Source organism: Siniperca chuatsi, linkage group LG4, assembly GCF_020085105.1.
Source record: "Siniperca chuatsi isolate FFG_IHB_CAS linkage group LG4, ASM2008510v1, whole genome shotgun sequence".
Taxonomy (NCBI): Eukaryota; Metazoa; Chordata; class Actinopteri; order Centrarchiformes; family Sinipercidae; genus Siniperca; species Siniperca chuatsi.
The window spans coordinates 25,160,922-25,180,468 of record NC_058045.1 but is presented as its reverse complement, the minus strand read 5'-3'; the positions used below and the strand labels follow the sequence as shown (position 1 = coordinate 25,180,468).

The window sequence follows — 19,547 nt, the reverse complement described above, 5'->3', positions numbered from 1 at the left end:
ACACATAAAGTTAGCTTTACTGAGCTGAATAGTGCAACACTGCCACCACACGGACAAATGTAGAAACAGCCACTCTCCAACTCATAGTTTTGACTTTAATAACAATTATATCTGATATCTTATATATAATACCCTAAACAGTTTATGAGATAAGCAATTAAAAATATATTGCCAAATATATTTCAGAAAGGGGGGTTGATAAGCGGAACTAATGACAACCGTTTTCAGTTTACAGGAAGAAGACTCATATTTCGGTGACACAGCTTCTGTACCGCTTCCTGTCGGGGAGTTTTCGCCAGCTTGTTGAACGTTTTTGGTCATGTTTCGGAATGTTAGCGGTAGACTGGTGACAGAGACAGTTCGTGTTCACCGCTGTGTGAAGTATGCACCTTTCACACAGAGGGTAGCCGCCGCCTCTGTGTCGGTCAGGAGCTTCTCGGATGTGAAGGACGACGAGCAGCAGCCATTCGACGCCTCCCTGCTTGAGTTCCTGGTTTGTCCGCTGTCCAAGAAGCCACTGCGGTAAGACAGATACAGCTGGACAAACTACAAATGGTTCAGTGTTGGGAGGATGAAGCCTTATGAAGCTTTGTGGCTTTATTTCTATTTGTGCCGACAAATGATTCACAGCTGCGGGGCTTCAAACCCAGCCAGCACAGTGACATCTGGTGACTTGCGAAACTCATAGCAGCTCTTCAAGTCTGGGGTCAAAGCGCTACAACACCGCGCTGATTTTAATAGTTTTAGTCTCATATGTGTGCAAAAAAAAAAAAAAAGTCCAAGAAGCCCGCGTGTTATTATTAAATCTGTACTTTGGCTCAAAGTGCTGTTTTAAATGTAGATGTTATTGTGCAATACGTTACAGTAAAATAATAAACCAAACAAAACTACATATAAAATGTTTTAGTTAAAATGAAATAAACCTGAGTGGTGTATTTTAGGCCGTTTTAACTTTATGATTGATATTTATGTAACATTTCATATGCGTCGCAATGTGATGTGATTGGAGAATGATATTCATTAAATTAGAATATTAGGTTTATTACATTACTTGGTGCCAAGCGGAAGTGTTCCCATACTTCTGGTTATGTCTTTCTAGTGTTCGTCATCATACTTCTCAATTATTCTCCTCTCTTGTCCCACTAATGTGCCATCACATCGTTTAGCTGCAAAACTTTCAAAACTGTCAAACTTAATGAAGCTCTTTCTGACGTTTAAAGGTCAGGAACGATACAGTGAAACGATGAAAGTCACAGGAGTGAATCAAGCTGTAGGTTAATTGCTAGCTCGCTGAATTTTAATTCAATGCAGTCACGACGGAAAATGTTTCATATGCTGTCACTCTCAAAACATTCATGCACTGCTGTGTACATACTCTGTGTGCTACTCTACTGGCATTCATTGAAATTTGGGACCCATTATTGGTTACTGGTGTTACACGAAAATCTGTGACCCTCTGTTTTCCCTATCTTAGCTACCAAATATGTGACCATGTATCTAAACACTGTGTGGTCACAATTTTAGGTAACAGATATAATAATAAGAATTATGTTGCACTTGCCCCCCACAGGTACGAGGCTAAGACCAATGAGCTGATCAACGAGGAGCTTGGTATCGCCTATCCCATCGTCGGTGGCATCCCCAACATGATCCCTCAGGAAGCCAGACTCATACAGAAAGACACCGATACCTCGACCACACCAACGCAAGGGTAGAAACTCCATCACAACGCCTTCAGCTGACCCAAGCAAACAGACGTAACACTGTTGTGTTTTAAAGGCTGCTGGACTGAAAGAGACAGTGCTTATGTAACACTGTGACTGGATCCTGCTCTGCTCAGTTGCCACCTGGCTAAAAGTACATGTAATATATCGCCTCAGATATTTATTTACCCCAGCGGTAACCGTATCAGAACCCATCTGCAAGTATGTTCTCCCTGTCCATGATGGTGGGGCTGGTCCCGATAGTGTCTCTCTTTGGTTTGTTCTACTCTGCTGCGGTGGATGAGAACTTCCCTCAAGGCTGCACCAGCAGCAACAGTCTGTGTTTCTACAGCCTGCTGCTGCCGGTCACCATCCCTGTCTACGTCTTCTTCCACCTCTGGAGCTGGATGGGGATCAAGCTCTTTAGACACAACTAGGCTGTTCTGACTCTGTTCTGTTAAAGGAAAAATCCACCTGAGTAGACTTTAGTACAATTAAATGATCTGTTGGTGATGTACCTTGCATTTCTGGACCCATTTTGTTCCTTGGTTTAATAGCAGAAAATGTCGCTTTCTCAACAAACACTAGAATGAAATACTGCTGTAATACATGTTTTGATCTCGATACCAAGGAAATAGACACACTGTAGGACTCAAGGCAGAACAAGACACGGCACGCTGACAGAAAGTGAGTGCAACATAAAATCTATCACTAAGGGTAGTAACAGATTTATTTGTCACACTCACTGTCAAATTAAGTCAGTTTTGAGAGTAACCATAGGTGGATTTTTGCTTTAATGCACATTACTGGTTGTTAAGTTTTCTATGATGGAGGGCTGCAAAATGTAATGTGTAAAATATAAATAAAGATATTTTTCTTCTGAGTACTGGTAATCAGCTGGCTTAAAAGACAGAAAGGTAATGTGTTACAGTCACAACAAAACCAGCCACTGTCTGTGGTGTAGTTCTGTAAAAGTCAAAGTAATACAGTAAATCCTGAACATTTGGTTGGTACAGTGTGATGTCAGTCCTCTTGTGTTAATTCTGAACCTTGATGTAGTTTGAGCTGAAATGGAAGGTTAAGTATTTGTGTATGTCATGTGACAAATTACATATGTACGTTGCTATGGAGGTGAAATTAATAAAGATAATAGTACATTGAAACTTCACTGGGTAATTTGGAAAAACACTGGTGTAGTCCCTCATTCGTCCAGGAGTGTTCTATCGTCCCATTTTTTCACAATTGAGAATGACTTCCGGATGGCAGCCGAAACGTCTTGATTCTGAAAACAATGTCCGGATGATTACGACTGAAACCTTTTCTACGTTGGAAAAACACTGTTAAAACTCAGCAACAGTATATCTTACAGATTGCACAGTAAGTAAACCACTGTTTCACAATAAATAAACTTTAATTGATAAAAGACTTGCTTTCATACTGAACAGACAACGAACAAAGCTATGAACTACAAGTTGATGTCATAGTTTCCTGAAAACATTCAAAAAGCTGTATCTAAAACTGATATTTAAGGGAGTAACACACAACCTGTGCACTCTTAAACCTTATACCAACAACATTGTATTAAAGTCTAACTTGAAATTCCAACAATTAACAAATACATCAAGTCATCATTACTACAATAAGGATTGCGATTTTTCTCCAGAAGTTCATTTTGGAACTACATTTCCTTTTCCTTATTGTTAAAGATGACTGGATTTTTTTCCTTTTAATATTCCGAACAACATGCATCATGACCATTTGAACTATTTGAAGATTCTCAGATCTCAAGGACAAGGTTCAGATTGAGTTTTAGCATCAAGAGTTGAATTTACCTGTTAATCTGATACCTGGCTGCTCTTTAACCCAAGACATTAAACACTGTCTAGCAGAAAAAGTAAGAATGTGGCAGCCACTGACCGCAGGTTAGTGTCCAGAAACCTTCATTTCCATCCCTCCATATGACCTCAGTGGCCCTTCCTGCTTTTCACCTCTCTGCTCTGAGCGAGTTTCATCAGTGGAGACGCCGGTCTGGGTGACTGTCCTTCTCCTCTTGTCTTGAAAAAGAAGGACTCGTTGAGTCTCATCTGGACTGCTCTGACCTAAAGTCAAACAAAATTTCATTTTGTTAATAAACAGTGACTAACACCCTGTTTTGCAAATTATTCCGATTAACACAAAAACCTTTTTGTCATTGCTTAGCAGGCACAACCGTTTAAATGATAAGAGAAAAGACCAAAACACAATTAGTCTGTTAACACGTTCTAGCCTTCCTACCCTGTCTATCGCCCCAAGCCCATTGGTTCTTACTGAAGATGTGAATCTTTAAAACTGGTCACATATATATATATAGTTCCATATTCACCTCAGTAATTTCCAAAAACATCTAGGCACTGTGGTTTTTAGCAAACGTTATTCAAACAGGAGTAAATAGTGCCGGAGTTAGCATTGAGGTTCAACCATGCGCTAGTTTTTTTCAGCAATTCAATGGGGGGCCAACATTGTTTTACAGGCGCAGTGGAGACACAAGTTTATATGATATTAATGTTTTGTTTGTATTATATGTTTGAGTATCTTATTTCATTCAAGCATAAAACCGATTTATAAAACTGGTTGTTTTAGGATTGTGTCTGATGTCATTGTTCCCATTAGTAAGTGAGGACTAACAGAGTTATAGAAACCTATTTTAATACCCATTTGGCAAAAAATGACTCATATATGCAAATGTGAGTTATGTGTTGCAGTACAAGACTACACACAATACATGATGATCCTTTATGGTTGAATGGAAGTTCTGTTGTTGCCATAGAAAAATGTTTTTTATCAATTATACCTCATTTCTGTTAGGGACGTTCATCACTGATTATTATTAGATGGTAGTAGGTCATATTTATTTGGATTTACATGAGCTATATATTTACATTGTTACCTACAGCAGATTTCTGAAGAATCATGTAAAAGTCATTGATGTGTTTTTAATAGTTTTTAGACAACAATGGGGCTCTAAGGCACAGAGGTCAGAAATAAGATATATCAGGTTTTTGTTTCACACACAATACTTCAATCAATTCATTGTGGGTTTTGGTCTTTTCATGGGATTTGTTCACGGTAAGAAAAATATAGAATGTTGCCAGCTTTATCCTTTTAGTGTAGTGATGAAATATTGGTTAGATTTTCTGCAGTTTTGCACATCATTCCACATGGATTTCAGGTCAGATATTTTTTGTACATTATAGCAGCTTATAAAAGGAGTTTGAGAGAAACAAATAAGGCACTGCAAGCATTTGACAAAGAGGTCTGATTGAATTCTGACGGCTGCATGTGCCAGTGTAACTGCAGTGCATCACCTGGGTCAGGTCCAGCTTGCCAGTGCGACAGGGGGGCTCGTTGTCCTCGCTGGAGGTTGTCGTGTCTGCAGACTTAGGCTCAGACTCTGACTGGGGGCTCAGAGATGTTTCACCTTTACCATGTGTGCTTGCAGAACAAGGTTGTCGACCAGAAGGCTCTTTCTTTACCTCTACATCTTTCATGTCTGGAGAACAAGATGGATGCAGGTTCAGGTCTTTTCTGGCCCTCTGCTGCAGACTCAGGTCCAAAGGTTTCAAGTCCTCAAAGTGTACAGTCACTCTACTTTTTTGGCAGAAGCTGAGGTAGGAGGAGAGTTCAGTGGTGAAGAAGTTTTCTGTCTGTGTGGAAGTGCTTGTAATAGACTGTTGGCTTGAAGTACAGGAATGTTTCTTTGACTTTGCAACATCCAGGGAGAGGTTTACATCAACTGGCACATCCAGATAAGGATTCACCACACTTTGCTTTATATGTACAGGACATGATACTTCTTTCTCCTTAGTAAGGTTGGTGTTTAGCTCCATCTGTATCTTGGGATTCTGATGTGCTTTGTTCAACCCCTCTTCTTCCTCATCTTCTTCTTCTGCGAGAAGTACCTGTACTGTCTTTGGCTTCTTCATGTGCTCCTTTGCCTTTCTGTGATGCTGGAAATGGAAATGAGAGTCTTGTGGACATTTGTTTGATCCTTCAAGATGCTGTTTTATCTGCACCACAGACGTGTGCAGCTCGTCTCGCTGTGTGAACATTTGAGGAGTTGTAGTAACGGCTTTGTCACTGGCTTCACCACTGGAAGGTTCGGAGGGCGATGCTTTGAACGTCTTCTGGGTAATAAACAGGTCCTGGCTATTTATATCCTCACTGTTGCATTGAGAGTCATTATCATATGTTTGATCCAGGCAGTGCCCTGTCACTGTGACCTGTGAACAGCTCTCCCTGTCTCTCACAGCTTCTAAGAGGATGCTCTCTTTGGGACACTGCAGCGATGAAGAGACAAATTTAGGACGTTTGACACGGATGTAGGCTGGTGATAAGTCAAACGCCACTTTCTTTGTTCTTTTAGTTTTCTTCTTGGAGTCTTGAGTCAGGTGATCCAGTTGTAGTTTGTCATTGCTGCATGAATTCGATGCTTCAGGCTTCACAGTAGGTTTTGATTGTGCACTACTGCTGTCATCTAGTTCCAAAGCCAGTCTGTTTTTCATTTTCTTCTTTTCTTTTTTCTTTTCTTTCCTTCCCTCCATTGCTTCCTTTTTTTTCTTTTTCTTTTTTTTCTGGATGTTCTCATCTGTTTTCATGGTTATGTTGTTTTTGCGTTTTTTGTTTTTGTCCTTTTTGGAGTCCTTTTTTCTTTTTCTTTTCCCAGGTGATGTCCAAGACTCCCAAAAGAAGTCTGTCTCCTCACAGTCACTCATGGGTCTGTTCAACAGATAGAGGAAAGTGCATAGTTTTTAAAAGCTACACACAGCAGTTTTGAATACATAGTTTTATATTAGTCTGACATCTGTATAGATAAATACAAATATATAATAATACAATAACAATACAAATATAAATACAAAAAAACTTAAATGAAAGAAAATGCAAGATAACTGATGGTTAGGCTATCTTTAAATGTAATTTCTGTTACTATTTAATGTTGTTATTACAGAATGTGTAGGGCAGCAACTAACAATTATTTTCATCATTGATTCATCTGCCGATTATTTTCTCAACGAATCGTATATAGTCTACGAAATGTCAAAAAATTGTGAAAAAAGTGCCCATTGCTATTCCTCAGAGCCCAGGGTGACATCTTCAAATAGCTTGTTTTGTCGGACCAACAGTCCAGAACCCAGAGATATTCAATTTACAATGACATAAAGCCGAGGAAAGCAACAAATGTTCAAGCAAGTTGAATACATCATCTTGGGTTGTGGGATATTATAACGGGCATTTTTCAATATTTTTTGACATTTTATAGACAGAACGTTTAATTGATTAATCGAAAAAATAATCAGCAGATTAATCCACAATGAAATCGTTAGCTGCGCCCCTGATATTTTTCATGTCATTTGTTGTGGTTCGTAGTTTTCTCTCATTTGTTTTTTCAGCAAACTACCTTTCAATCGGGGGAGTAATCAAGTTACTATCTACAGACGGGTGACAAATTAAAGAAAAAGAAACAGCTTCATAGATTCTCCAAGTGTGGGGAACTCCACTGGAGGGATGAACAGCATTCTTCTAAAATGTTTTCCCTACTTTGGTGTTTTGATGATGATGGTGGCGGAGAGTGCTGGCTAACATGTCGCTGCAAAATCTCATGTAGGTATTCTGCTGGGTTGAGATCTGGTGACTGTGGAGGCCATAGCGTATGTTTGCATCATTTTCATGCTCAATAAACCATTGTGTGACCCATCCTGCCCTGTATGGAAGCCTCTCCACTCATTTATTCATGTTTTTCCTTTAATTAGTCACCTGTCTGTATATATAGATGCTTTAATTTATGTCCTGTCGTACTCTCTGCTTCTACATATTTGCTTGCTCAGCAGCATCATGTTGCTTTGTCTATTACCTGTATTTGCATACAATTTTGTTGTGTGAGAGTGTGTGTGTATCAGCAAATCTTTTATGCATAACTGAGACGCATTCAGAGTATGTGCTGGTGTCTTGTTTCCTAATGAGATTTTAAACAGCACTACTTTGTTTATCACTTTTATGGTTTAACATCAAGCCCAGGCACAAGGCAACAGACATGATGAATGTGCACTTCTTCTGTAAAGATAAACTCAGTGGAGTAAAGACTATACTCTATATATCAATAGGACAATAGGTCACTATATTGTATTTCCCAGAGGACATAAACCATTTGCATAATACCCTTAACAGCTCTATTGGTTTTTAAATAGTATTCACTGTGTATATATGATGAATCAGTCGGTTTACTGAGCTCTCTGGCATATTATGAATTACAGCTTTAATCCATATATGAGTAGGAAAATGTAAAAGACTAAGTACCCACTTCCTACAAGCAATAGCAACCTAAGCTGCTGCAAGACATTTATTCTGGGTATCACCTTACAACAGAGCTGATAGGAAACACTACAGGGTAACATATTTTGATGAAGGTCTGTTTCTAAGAACTATTTTAGCGGGCATTTGCTTTCGTATAAGATTTGCGATAATTGATAACTTGGTCAAAGTGAATTTCCTATATCTGTGATGTTCTTTTTTTTATCACACTTTATGCAGAAAAATGAAAAATCTCTTTGCTAACATAGGAAACTGATAGCACTTCGACTTAGGATGTTAACATACAAATGGAGGCTGCAACAATGTAACTGTATGAAGTTGAAGAAGTGATACTACTTGGTGAAATGACATGGAATTACAATTAGGCCTACTTACATTTTTACACACAGCATTTTCCCACAGTTTTTTTTTTTTTTTTTTTTTACAGTTTTGTCTAGTTAATGTCCTAGCTGAAAACTACTGCAAGTAGTCGCATTTACGAAAAACACGATGTCCTTAGCAAAACCAGACTTACACCTGACAGGTTTAGCATAACGTTCTGTCCTTTTGATATATTTTCGCGGTTCAAAAAGGTAACTACTTTATACCAAGCGAGTTATTTTGACCTATGTACTGGCTGTAACATAACATGTCAGTATACAAAAACGTTTTTTGCAATAACTTAATAATTACCTCAGAAGTGCAGCATCAACTCCAGCCGGCAAACTCAACTTCAAAGAGACCGTCTCTGCTCCCCAGAGTTCATGTTGGATTCAAGTGCTTCTTGTAGGGCCCGACTTCTGAGAACCAGAGAGACCACGGACATCTCGTCATAAGCATTTACGATTTTTACGGAGATTTAAAACTACAGAACAGTTTTGAGGAAAGAAAGACAAAACACTTCATTGCCTATTTTTCATTAAGTTTTATTACTTTAATTAATTAATCCAAGTACATATAGTCTAGTTAATAAATGTAAACATATTGTAGCAAGACACAACGATATATAACTACTGAGATGACAATATATAAGCAACTTTTTTCATCTCTATAGCATTTAAAGAGCAAAATCTCTTCTCAGTTTTAATAATAAACCTCACATGCAACATACTGCCAATTCAAACATGCCTGTGAAAAGTAATACTCATTGCTTACATACAGTAGGCTATTTCCAAAACTTACTTCTAACAATTAAATACATTATCCAGACATCTAGTTGTTTGTTAATGTTTTCCATGCCTTCAAATGTCACAACTCGGTTGTTGAGAGACATTGAGAAAATACTGACAGTCATATTATATTCGTTTGTTAATTAATTCGTGCTTGTATTTACAATATTTTCGTTGGCACACGAAGGAAGCATTGGAGCCTCTCCAGCCTGCAGTGTTGATTAGTAGCCTACCGTTTAAATATCTTCTCGCGACACTGGAGACAGACCTGTCGAGTGTGTGTGTGTGTGTGTGTGTGTGTGTGTGTGTGTGTGTGTGTGTGTGTGTGTGTGTGTGTGCGAATGAATGAACTGTTCACAATAAGACCACTAGATGTCGCAATTTACCATCTGCTACTCATACTCATAACATGACACAAATCCGTGTCAAAATTTTGGGGATTGTGAGTGTGGATGAGCAGTAATAGAATAAATCGACTTTGATTTCGCACATTTATATTAGATTACATTTACAAGGCAAAGAACACAAACGCACCTGAATGTACCAAGATCTATGGAACAAACACTGATATCATTTTTATATTAATGCAAAAAGAAGATACGGGAGTAAAGACATTTGGAACTTTTTAAAGCCTTTCTTCATCATCAGTCCATCATCATCAGTCAGCTATATCATTTCTCTTTTGCTCAGTCAGTATGCAAATAGCTGCTTTCATAAACCCCCTCCACACAAGAATCCCTCTGTTCTTACGATTCGTGACTCATTCTCTCTCTCGGCCTCTCTGTCTCTCAGTGAAAACGTGTAATCTCCTTGAGTAGATATGGCCTAAGGGTGATACACAGTTGGCTGGGAAACCTTTCAGACAGCAAAGCAGACAGTGTTTTGAGCTAGTTTGTAACCTCATTTCCTCTTTAATTTTGTACAGCAGATTAATCTACTGTCTTGTTGCCTATACATTTACACTAGGACATTGCTTTTTCTATTGTTTTCCAGTAATGTCCTCTATTCACAGACAACACATGAATGTTTAAGGCTGCATATGATGCAGTGAAGGTGGGAAAAAAGTCATCATACAATAATGGCCCTTCACCATTTTTGACAAATCACATTGACCTTATCTTGGCTCATCTGCCATTGAGTCTACAAGAAAACCCTGATTTTATACACTCTGGCAAGCAGAGACTTATTTAAGAACAATTTGACTTAATACTTAAGTCATGTGATAACAACTAAACCATCTCCATGACAACTGAGCAACTCCATCCACTGAGGAAGGCCATGAGATGTGGCTAAAGGCTTCAGAAAAACACCAGAGACCTTGAGATGCAAATATTTATTCAAATTGCTATTTCCAAGGTCAAGAATGAACCTTCAAGCTCAGTTTACCTTAATTCCCCTACTTTTTTGCAGGCATCCCCTTTAAAGTGAGCATATATGTCCATATTTTACATAGCCTAGTAATTCATCTAAATTGATACTTTATGAATGTTGATTTAACAGCAACATGATCTTGATCTTGAACACAAGTGTTGTTCCAAACATTTTGTCAGAAGAACAGCATTTTACACACAAACCTGATATCTTTAGGACTACTGGAAGGAAATATACCTTACATCATAGACCAGAAAGATAACAGCATTTCCATTAAAAAGTCTGGCTGGCAATTTCTCCTAAGTGATGCTGTGACCCATTTCTATCCCATTAGTTTGACGAAAACCTCTGTCTGTACCACCTGCTACAAGAACATCCTTTACCCTAGTTAGTTTGAGGAGTAAGATTTTTATAGGTAATCAGATGGGTTGTTAAAGTGAGCAGTGGACTGTAGGGATTAGCTAATAGGATGCTGGATTTCATTGAACACCAGCCTCATTGACATATACTGTCATACAAAGAGAGAACAGTAACTACAGAAACAGTGAAGTTGAGAAAAAAAGTGTTTCTTTCCAGGCTGCTCGGCAAACTGGGTGATAGAAAGGCTAAAATACCTTTATTTTATGTCTTTTTTAGGTTATTTAGATTATTTTACCTCAAAAAATCATTACCATAAAACCCACATAATACCATCGAAAATTAAGATACTGCATTCTGCCTTTAATAATCGGAAATGCCAGAAAACAGTATCTACAAACACAATTCCAGCTTTCTTGTCCATTTTAACTAGTTTGTTTAAGACAATAAACTTTATTTTTGATTATTTACCATTTATAGTTCATAAGAATTAAATGTATCTTTATATAAAATCAATACAATAAATTAGTTAATAATTGAATACATTTAAATATGTGATAATAATGAGCTTAACCACACCAACTCACATGAATTCCACTAGATTCAAAAGCTAAGATTGCAGCGACTCAGATCTGCTAAGCTAGTTCCCTTTAGCAGATTAGCTTGGTTTTTATTCTCCATCATGACTGAATTATGTGGCGTAACATACTGAATTAACAAGTTGTCAGTTTAACAAAATGTATATTTTTAATTTCCAGATAACTGGTAGGGAAAACTCAATAAGTAAATTTAGTTTGAGCTTTGGCTAATGTTAGCAGTGGCTATCTCACAGCTAGCTTACCAAGCCAGGGTTGCCAGCTACTGCAGCCTGGGCAGCAATACAAAGCCAAAATGCATGCAGTGTAGTTACTGCAAATTCCCAGATATTTCTATGGTATATTATTTTTTATGTTTTAAATTGATGTCAAAACGTCAGGTTCTGGTTCTTGTGATAGGCTTCTGCATTTTGCCTTTGTAGGGCAGTGAATCTGTATCTAGAGGGTGGATTAGTCATGCTGGTTCTTCAGGTCTCTCTATTCAGATTTTTTCATCCATCATTTAAAGAAGTACAAGTCAAAATCAGATTTTATGAGAAAATTCCTCTTTTTTTTTTTACTCAATTCAAAAGTCTGATGAGGTCTTTTCCCATTATGTAGGACAGATTTCAAAATGCGAAGGTCTTTGTCATCACTCAGACTGATTCAGGCTGGCTGTTGTGGAGAACGGGATGCATCAGACACATTAAGTCAGCGTCAGTCAGTCCAGACACATGATTGAGGTGATAAATAACATTATGTGAATTGCAGATTGGTATCATCCCCGTCTGCTTCCCTCTCCTTTTGACGCTTCATTCATCCAGGGTGCTGCATTACTCTCTCTCTAAAAATCTCTAAAGATTAAATGACGAATGGGATTACAAGGCTTATTCTGGGAAGCACATTCGCACTTAAGTGTTAGAACATTTGTAGTGATACCTGTGTTGGGTGTGTAGTCGTTAACCTGTAGTCTTTTCAAGCCTGAGATTAGAAAAAAATATCAGTATGTTGTTTGTTCCTTTGTCACTAATGAGTTGTTGGGTGTTGCATCTTATAGTTTCCACTAACAATTATTTACTTTTAGCCTAGTCTTTCTATAACGAACTGAATGAACGGAAAGTGAATTGACATTTATTCCTAATGTCATGTGTCAGTATGAGCAGTGGCTGTATCTCACCTCATCATTGCTCTGTCAGTGCTGAATTTACTTATTTACTTTCAGGGACATTGTGGTTCAAAAAAGCTCAGATAAACGTACTGTACAAGTAAATTTTGTCCTGCAAGAAACTCAAAATTGTTGGCTGTTTTTGATCTGACTGGGAGTTTATGGAGGTTATGAGTAAGACTTTTGCTGCTCTGCAGCACTGAATGACCGTAATACATCTGTGGGGGTTGATAGGATGATTAACACATATGACTCAGGAACTACTTTGCCACAGGCTGAGATCACTGTCAAACCTGCACTCTGTTTTTGGGGGGGGAATGGCTGCACACATGGCGTAGATACAGTACGAGCAAACAGCAACAATGTGGACCCTGAAATACCTCTAATAGTTTTTAACGGTTGGGTTTTGGGGTGGGATAGAATGCTGACTGAAAGCACCTGCATGTCTCATGGTGATCTCAAATCTGCTCATCTGAGGGCCTACGTGGATATTATATTATCTCCCAAAACCATTAACATGTTGGAGCAGTAATAAGATCCATATAAACCCTCATCTTAACACTCTCATTGTGCTCCTAGATTACTCCTGTTGGGGGCATTACATTTTCATCTGTGAGGAGTTTTCCGTTGCCATGGTGATCGCATGCAGCTAGGCAGCAAAACCATGAAAGCTCAGAGAGAAAGAGAGGGGGAGGGAGGTGTGTGTGTGTGTGTGTGTGTACTTGTGCTTGCTACATAGTAAGAACTGAAACATGTTTTTTACCTACAGAGTGAGGACATTTTTGGAAAGTGAGGACATTTCGGCCAGTCCAAACAACTTCAAAGAGGTGTTTGAAGGTTAAGACATTGTTTTAAGGGTTAGGTTAGAATTAGGTTATGGTTAGGGTGAGGGTAAGGGTTAGGGTTAGGCATTTAGTTGTGATGGTTAAGGTTAGGGTAAGGGGCTAGGGAATGCATTATATCATTGACAGTCCTCACAAAGATAGAACAACATTCCTTGAAAGAATCTTTCACCTTTGAGGGCTCTGCTTAAGGCCACAATACAAAGTTGTAGATAACAATTTCCCAACACACACATCCGTGGATTTCTTTCTCGTTCCAAATCGTTCCTTCAAATTGGCTCAGGTTGAAAGGGGGGCATAATATTTAGTAGAGATAATTTTCTCTCTCCTGTCACGTGTGAATCCTGCAGGGGAGGTGGCACAGGACAGACAAACATACACATGCATGTACAGTAGCTACACATAGTTATAGTTAGTAGACTTTAAAGCAAGACTATGTAACTATAGCTTAACATCTGCCACAGTGACCACAAGTGACAATTACATGTAACAATTGCACAATTAGGGACTAGTCGGGAAGTCAGAAAACTGACTCTGTAATGTTACACAGCTAAACTGTCAACCTGCTGGCAGCACTAGAGGAAAAATCAGGGGAACACCAAAGTCAGTAGGATCCATCCTCTGGTGACCATAAAGGTCAAATTTTATACTGCTTTGGTAGTTTGAACACTGGGTTCATACAGGTTTCAGATTCATGTGTCTATTAGTCACTGCTGACATGAACTTAACAACTGGAATGCAACAATTGTTACGTTTACTTCCCTAAAAGAGTTCTGATAAGGACTTCATCTGAAGGAAGCTCGGACAAAGAGATAACAACACTATAATGTTGGTGGGCAGACTGATTGACTTTCATTTGATCTTTCCCAAGACTCCCGAAGCAGATGGTTTATGCATTTTAGGCTCATGGCAGAGTTACTGCTTGAAAGCTGGCTGTGTGAAGCAGAGAAGGAGAGTTTGATGACTTGTAATAACCTACTTTCCACATGAATCATTTGTCTCTCTGACGCCTGATCAAAACAATCCCTCTAGCTAAGTGAAAGGAATTCAGGCTGTAGTAATGGTCTGGTGTGGTGGTGTCTGGTGGCAGTAAAATAGTGGTGCATTGCCCTAGGAGGCAGGACAAGCCAAGTCTGCAGTTCTGGGAAAAAAGGTAAGGCTGGAGTAAAGAACGTCCTGTAATGCACATGAGCTCACTCGCTGTTAAAGTTGACCCCGTCCTGTTTACCGGCTGTATACAAACAACAGAGAGAGAAAGCTAGCAGCCAAAGAACCATGTATTTCCCTCAGGAGTTAGGGAAAAACAGACACAGCTCTAAATGAATGCTGAATGTTGCTAACTGTGTCTGAATAAATAGGTAATTGTTTGCTAAAACGATCCCCTTAACAACATTATAAGAGGATAATATGTCAGGTGTTGTGTTTTCAGCTTGTTCCGTTGCCCCCAAGTGGCCAAAAAATATTTAAAAATACTGCAACTTTAAGTGTTTCAGTTTTCATGCATGATTTTGTTTTAGTTATTTTGTCAAAATGTTTAAAATGTCCTATCATATCCTCTCCAAAACAATCCGATAATTTCCTTTTTTGGATCAACCAAATCCTTTCATTCATCAGTTTTTCTATAAAATCCACTTAGTATAACCTTTAATCACAACCTACATCTGTAATGAACTGCGCTCTTTGCTTTCTTCAAACTCTCTTTGGAGTGACTTGAGACTATCAGCATCTTTGCGATGTTATTTATCTTCTCTGTCACCCATTACAGGACGTGCTGGCACCCTCTATAAAAGTCAAAGCCTAACCTGAAATAGTAGTCCCCTTCTCCTTATTTAATCCCCTGTAACTAATCGTAACTATTGGGGACCAGCTTGTCTTACTGATGCATCTGATTTGCAATAGCTGTGAATGTCAGGTTAATGGTGATGCCCAACAAGTTAGCTATTCCTTTGTTTACAGCTCTGCTTAGCACAGTGGCTCTAGGTATGAAGATGAATCTGTTACAAATGATTTAGTCCTGTATCTGGTACCATTTGACTGTCGGATGATGGGGCCACCTTTTTGTGTTGTTGTGGGATTGCTGACTTTGACTTCAAGTCTCTTGCCTCGTTGCCTTTGCAGGCCATAGGTAACATGCTACACATTAAGGCAGCATGAGGTAATGAGGACGACAAGGTTTCAGACCTAATGTCAGAGTTCAGTGTGTTCAGCGGGTGTCATCTAAACAGGCGGTGGCCACCGTAGTCCATAATAGTATCGCGGGAAAGCAAGTGGAGGTCAATGTCTCTGAAGGGCCCCACCAATCACTGTAAATCTTGTAAAGCTGGTATGTAAACAACTTTAATCGCTGACCACTTGAGCCATTTGTTTATGTATCAACAGGTGCAATGGCTCACTTCAGAGGATAATCAATACTGGTGTTGGATCACTTCATTCTTTAATGTCATGGCAAAACTTTGATGGTTCATTCACAGCTGCAAACTGCTTGAATAAAAGATTTTGCAAGTAAAACCCAAAGAACTGATGAGCTGTTAAAAATAATAATAATAATCTACTTTTTTCCTACAAATTTCCATCTTCTCATGGAAGACTACATCCTCTTCGCTTAGATGAAAAGTTACTTATAAATCTTTGAGCTGCTTGGCATAATGTCATACTCTGCCTTCTCTACTGATGCCGTCATGCTCTTTTTTACCTTGTGGGAAAAGACGGAGGAGGTCTCAGCAGCACACGAGGATGATGATCAATATGTTTGGACCTGTCAGGGATGATACCCATGGCCCCGTTCACACTGGACCTTTAAAACTTTTAAGTTCTGCAATTTGCTTGGATGAAACGGCACTTCTACTTGAGATACATCACTCTACAAGTGCAGTCTCGTTTCCAATTTTTATAACCTTTAAATCGGTTTCACCACATATTAAGGGGCTTGGTGTGAACAGAGCCTTCATGTCATGACATAGCCATTCCCAGCTCCTGCTACATTTAGAAAACTCATACCCTTGTGGTTACCTAATGTGTAGTGTGTGTGACCATAATAAGTATGGGGTGCTTCTTTCTAACATGAGCTGTGTGGTCCCATGGATTGATCTTCCTTGGGACACCTGTGGCTGAAAGCTGAGGGGGGAGTGCTTGACCCTGATGCCTGAATGACAGATAGAGAGGGAGGGGGGAGGGTGCAAAGATTTGAAATTGAACAAATAGTTAATATTATTATTCAGCTTAGATGTGGTTTGTAAGATGACTACATGGTAGCCTATAGAAGGCTTATGCCAACACATGGACTCACAGCTCGCTCTATCAGCCGACATATCATTACCACATTTTTTCAACTTTCAAAAATGGATGTTGGTATCGGCCTCAAAAATCCTATATCGGTCAGACTCTAATATCTAGATACCACAATGGATGTGAGGGAAATATGTTCTTGTGTGAAATGTCCCTTTGCTTTTCCTCATTTCAACAAGCCTTGAAGTTAAATCAAAAAAATATATCTAAGTCATAATTCTCCATATGTTCAGAGATTGTTCAAGTTGACACGCACACACATGCACGCACACACACACCACTCATGACCAAGACAGTGACGGCAACGGCATAATCCACTTCCTGAACTCCCATTTACGCTTTGATTTGGGATGTTTTCTCTGACGTCAGGCCAGTGTAAAAGCTCCTTTTTGGGAGGTGAACTCATTAAAACAATGTTAATTCTTGAGTAAAGTGCCTATGTAACCAGGGAGACTCCCTACCGGTCAATGAGAGTCATAAATCCATCCAAATGTTGGCGCTATTGTTGTGAGGCAGGATGGGAGTCAGACAAAAAAAGGTCACATCAGATGTGGACTAATAGATCTGGCCACTCTACAGAGATAGGGAAAAAATAACGGAGAAGCATGCAAAATTGAAAATGTGGAGGGAAGTTTTAAAAAAGTGCTTGGGAAAGGAAGGTTTTAGTCTGGAGAACAGGGTTTCTTAAGTAAAACCCTCTCAGTAAAATATCTAATGTCATCCTATGATCACTTTTATTGGAATAACTAATATTTCAACATACATACATGATGATTAAACATTGTAGTGATACCACAAAAAAAATAAAATGTCACTGTAGGCACCAAATCAATAGTTTTATGTCAGGGAAATACAAGCTTTCTTTTAAAGGTTTGGAATTTTGGTGCATGTGTGCATGTGTGTGTGTGTGTGTGTGTGTGTGTGTGTGTGTGCAAGTAAGGTGGGTGTGACGGTATTTGGGTTCAACATGCAAAGCCATTAGTTTGGTCTGGTATGACAGTGGTGAAAGCCTGAAGCTCAAAGGAGGTGTTGTCATTCCTGTCCTGCCCCCTCCAGGAGCTGGAGTTGTGACATCAACAGCAATAATGAAGGCAGCTCATCGATGGCTGGGCCCAGGGGCTATAAAAGGAAGTTGGAGAGTCCAGTGCTTATCAAAACTGATAGAAGCTAACCACCAAACCAGACTGACTTCACTTTATACCACTGGTACACAACTTTTACTTTTAATAGACTGAGGAGAATCCACCACCAGAGGTAGGCCTATGTTCAGCTTGTTCTGCCTTATAGTCAGAGATGTAGGCCGAACACACCTCAACTCAAGTGTATTCCTTTATTTATTTTAGGCTGATATTGTATTTGAATGTACTTGAATGTTTAATATGTAAGATATGGGAATATAGGGGATTTCAAGATAAATCTTACTAAAAATGGAATTGATTTTGGTCATATCCAATAGCTTCCTCACTTACTTTAACATAAGGCTGAAGGTCAGACAGTTAAAAATCATTCGTTATATATTTCGTTTTTATTTCATATTATATTTCAATTTTTTATTTTTATTTTAACAGGTCATGATGGTCAACATGCGAAATTTGGACTATAAAATCGTGTTCATTTCCCTCTGCATTTTGCACCTCTTCACTCTCTGTGAAGGGCGCCCTCTAAGGTAATTCCCCGCTCCTATGGCCTCTTTCAGATCAATTAATATCACCTTCACTGCTACAACTTCATTACCTCATATAGGCTATATATTTAATTAACGCCCCTTCTTACAGCACATGCTGTTTTCGCAATGTTAAACGTATGGCCTATTTCACCACCCTGTGTACAGAAAAAGGACGGTGAGTGAGGTCCAGCTCATGCACAACCTCGGGGAGCACAAGCAGGTGCAGGAGCGTCAGGAGTGGCTGCAGATGACGCTCCGGGGCATCCACACCGCCCCGGCCCGGGGCAGCAGCGGGGACGCGGGCCGCACGAGGAGGAGGCTGAGTCCCGAGGAGCTGCCCGACCTGAGCGACCTGACAGCGGAGGAGATCCAGCACGCTGTGAACCTCTTGGAAAAGCTCCTCAAGTCAAAGCAGTCATGACTTCGGTTGATTTTATTTGACCTTCGACAGCTGCAGCAACATTTCCAACATCCTTTTAAAATTTGAGGCTATTTTTCTATGTTGTTTTAAACGTTTCTAGATGTCTGAATGCGTGGGTCTTTTATTAGAATGTGCTTTGATTTGATTTATTTTACATTTTCACTTTATTTATTTCATTTTATTTATGAAATCGATATTTATGAAACTGACAAAGGGAAACTGTGCCTTGGCGAGGCAATTCTTCCCCGTTGTGTATGCACTTTTATTTAACAGGTCGTGATGTAAACCACTCTAAAGCTGCTTACTTCAACAAACTGAAGGAGATAAATAGTTGGACCAACAATGTTGTTTATGATTTGATAATGCCCTTATCAACGGGCATTCCTGTCTTTCATTTCATGTCAATGTCATCCAGTTTAAATGTATGTATATATAGGCCTACATTGTAGACCTAATCGTAATGCTACTTATTTTTGACTGTAAAACGTCAAAACGGATATCTAATGTTAGGCTTAATAATAGGCTATGCACTTCAACAACACAGAAATACATTGTATATTTTTTATATGTATGTTTAACGAGGCCTATGTAGGCTAAAATAGGCCGTTTTATTTTTATAAGTAGTTGGGCGTGTATAATATGAATACATGAAAAATAAATGAATCA

At 39.0% G+C, this 19,547-nt stretch overlaps 4 protein-coding genes across 4 annotated transcripts; 3 read left to right on the top strand and 1 right to left on the bottom strand.

Moving 5' to 3' along the window:
- The first annotated feature begins 239 nt into the window (after window positions 1-239).
- LOC122875230 (protein preY, mitochondrial-like) lies at window positions 240-2,871 on the top strand. The gene is made up of 2 exons (XM_044194132.1): window positions 240-522; window positions 1,571-2,871. Exons 1-2 carry the CDS (start codon window positions 320-322, stop codon window positions 1,713-1,715), a joined length of 348 nt encoding a protein of 115 aa, XP_044050067.1. The 5' UTR covers window positions 240-319; the 3' UTR covers window positions 1,716-2,871.
- On the top strand, window positions 1,928-2,871 carry zgc:162634 (uncharacterized protein LOC555881 homolog). The gene has a single exon (XM_044194133.1). It carries the CDS (start codon window positions 1,928-1,930, stop codon window positions 2,138-2,140), a length of 213 nt encoding a protein of 70 aa, XP_044050068.1. The 3' UTR covers window positions 2,141-2,871.
- A 249-nt stretch (window positions 2,872-3,120) lies between these two features.
- si:ch211-176l24.4 (daf-12-interacting protein 1) lies at window positions 3,121-8,802 on the bottom strand. Its single transcript, XM_044194131.1, has 3 exons — window positions 8,724-8,802; window positions 5,048-6,458; window positions 3,121-3,802 (listed from the first exon to the last, which is right to left on the bottom strand). The coding sequence occupies exons 2-3, from the start codon at window positions 6,452-6,454 to the stop codon at window positions 3,668-3,670; spliced, it is 1,542 nt and encodes a 513-aa protein (XP_044050066.1). The 5' UTR covers window positions 6,455-6,458; window positions 8,724-8,802; the 3' UTR covers window positions 3,121-3,667.
- Window positions 8,803-17,854: 9,052 nt separating this feature from the next.
- LOC122874966 (parathyroid hormone-like) lies at window positions 17,855-19,506 on the top strand. The gene is made up of 3 exons (XM_044193575.1): window positions 17,855-18,048; window positions 18,363-18,460; window positions 18,626-19,506. The coding sequence occupies exons 2-3, from the start codon at window positions 18,366-18,368 to the stop codon at window positions 18,879-18,881; spliced, it is 351 nt and encodes a 116-aa protein (XP_044049510.1). The 5' UTR covers window positions 17,855-18,048; window positions 18,363-18,365; the 3' UTR covers window positions 18,882-19,506.
- Window positions 19,507-19,547: the final 41 nt, after the last annotated feature.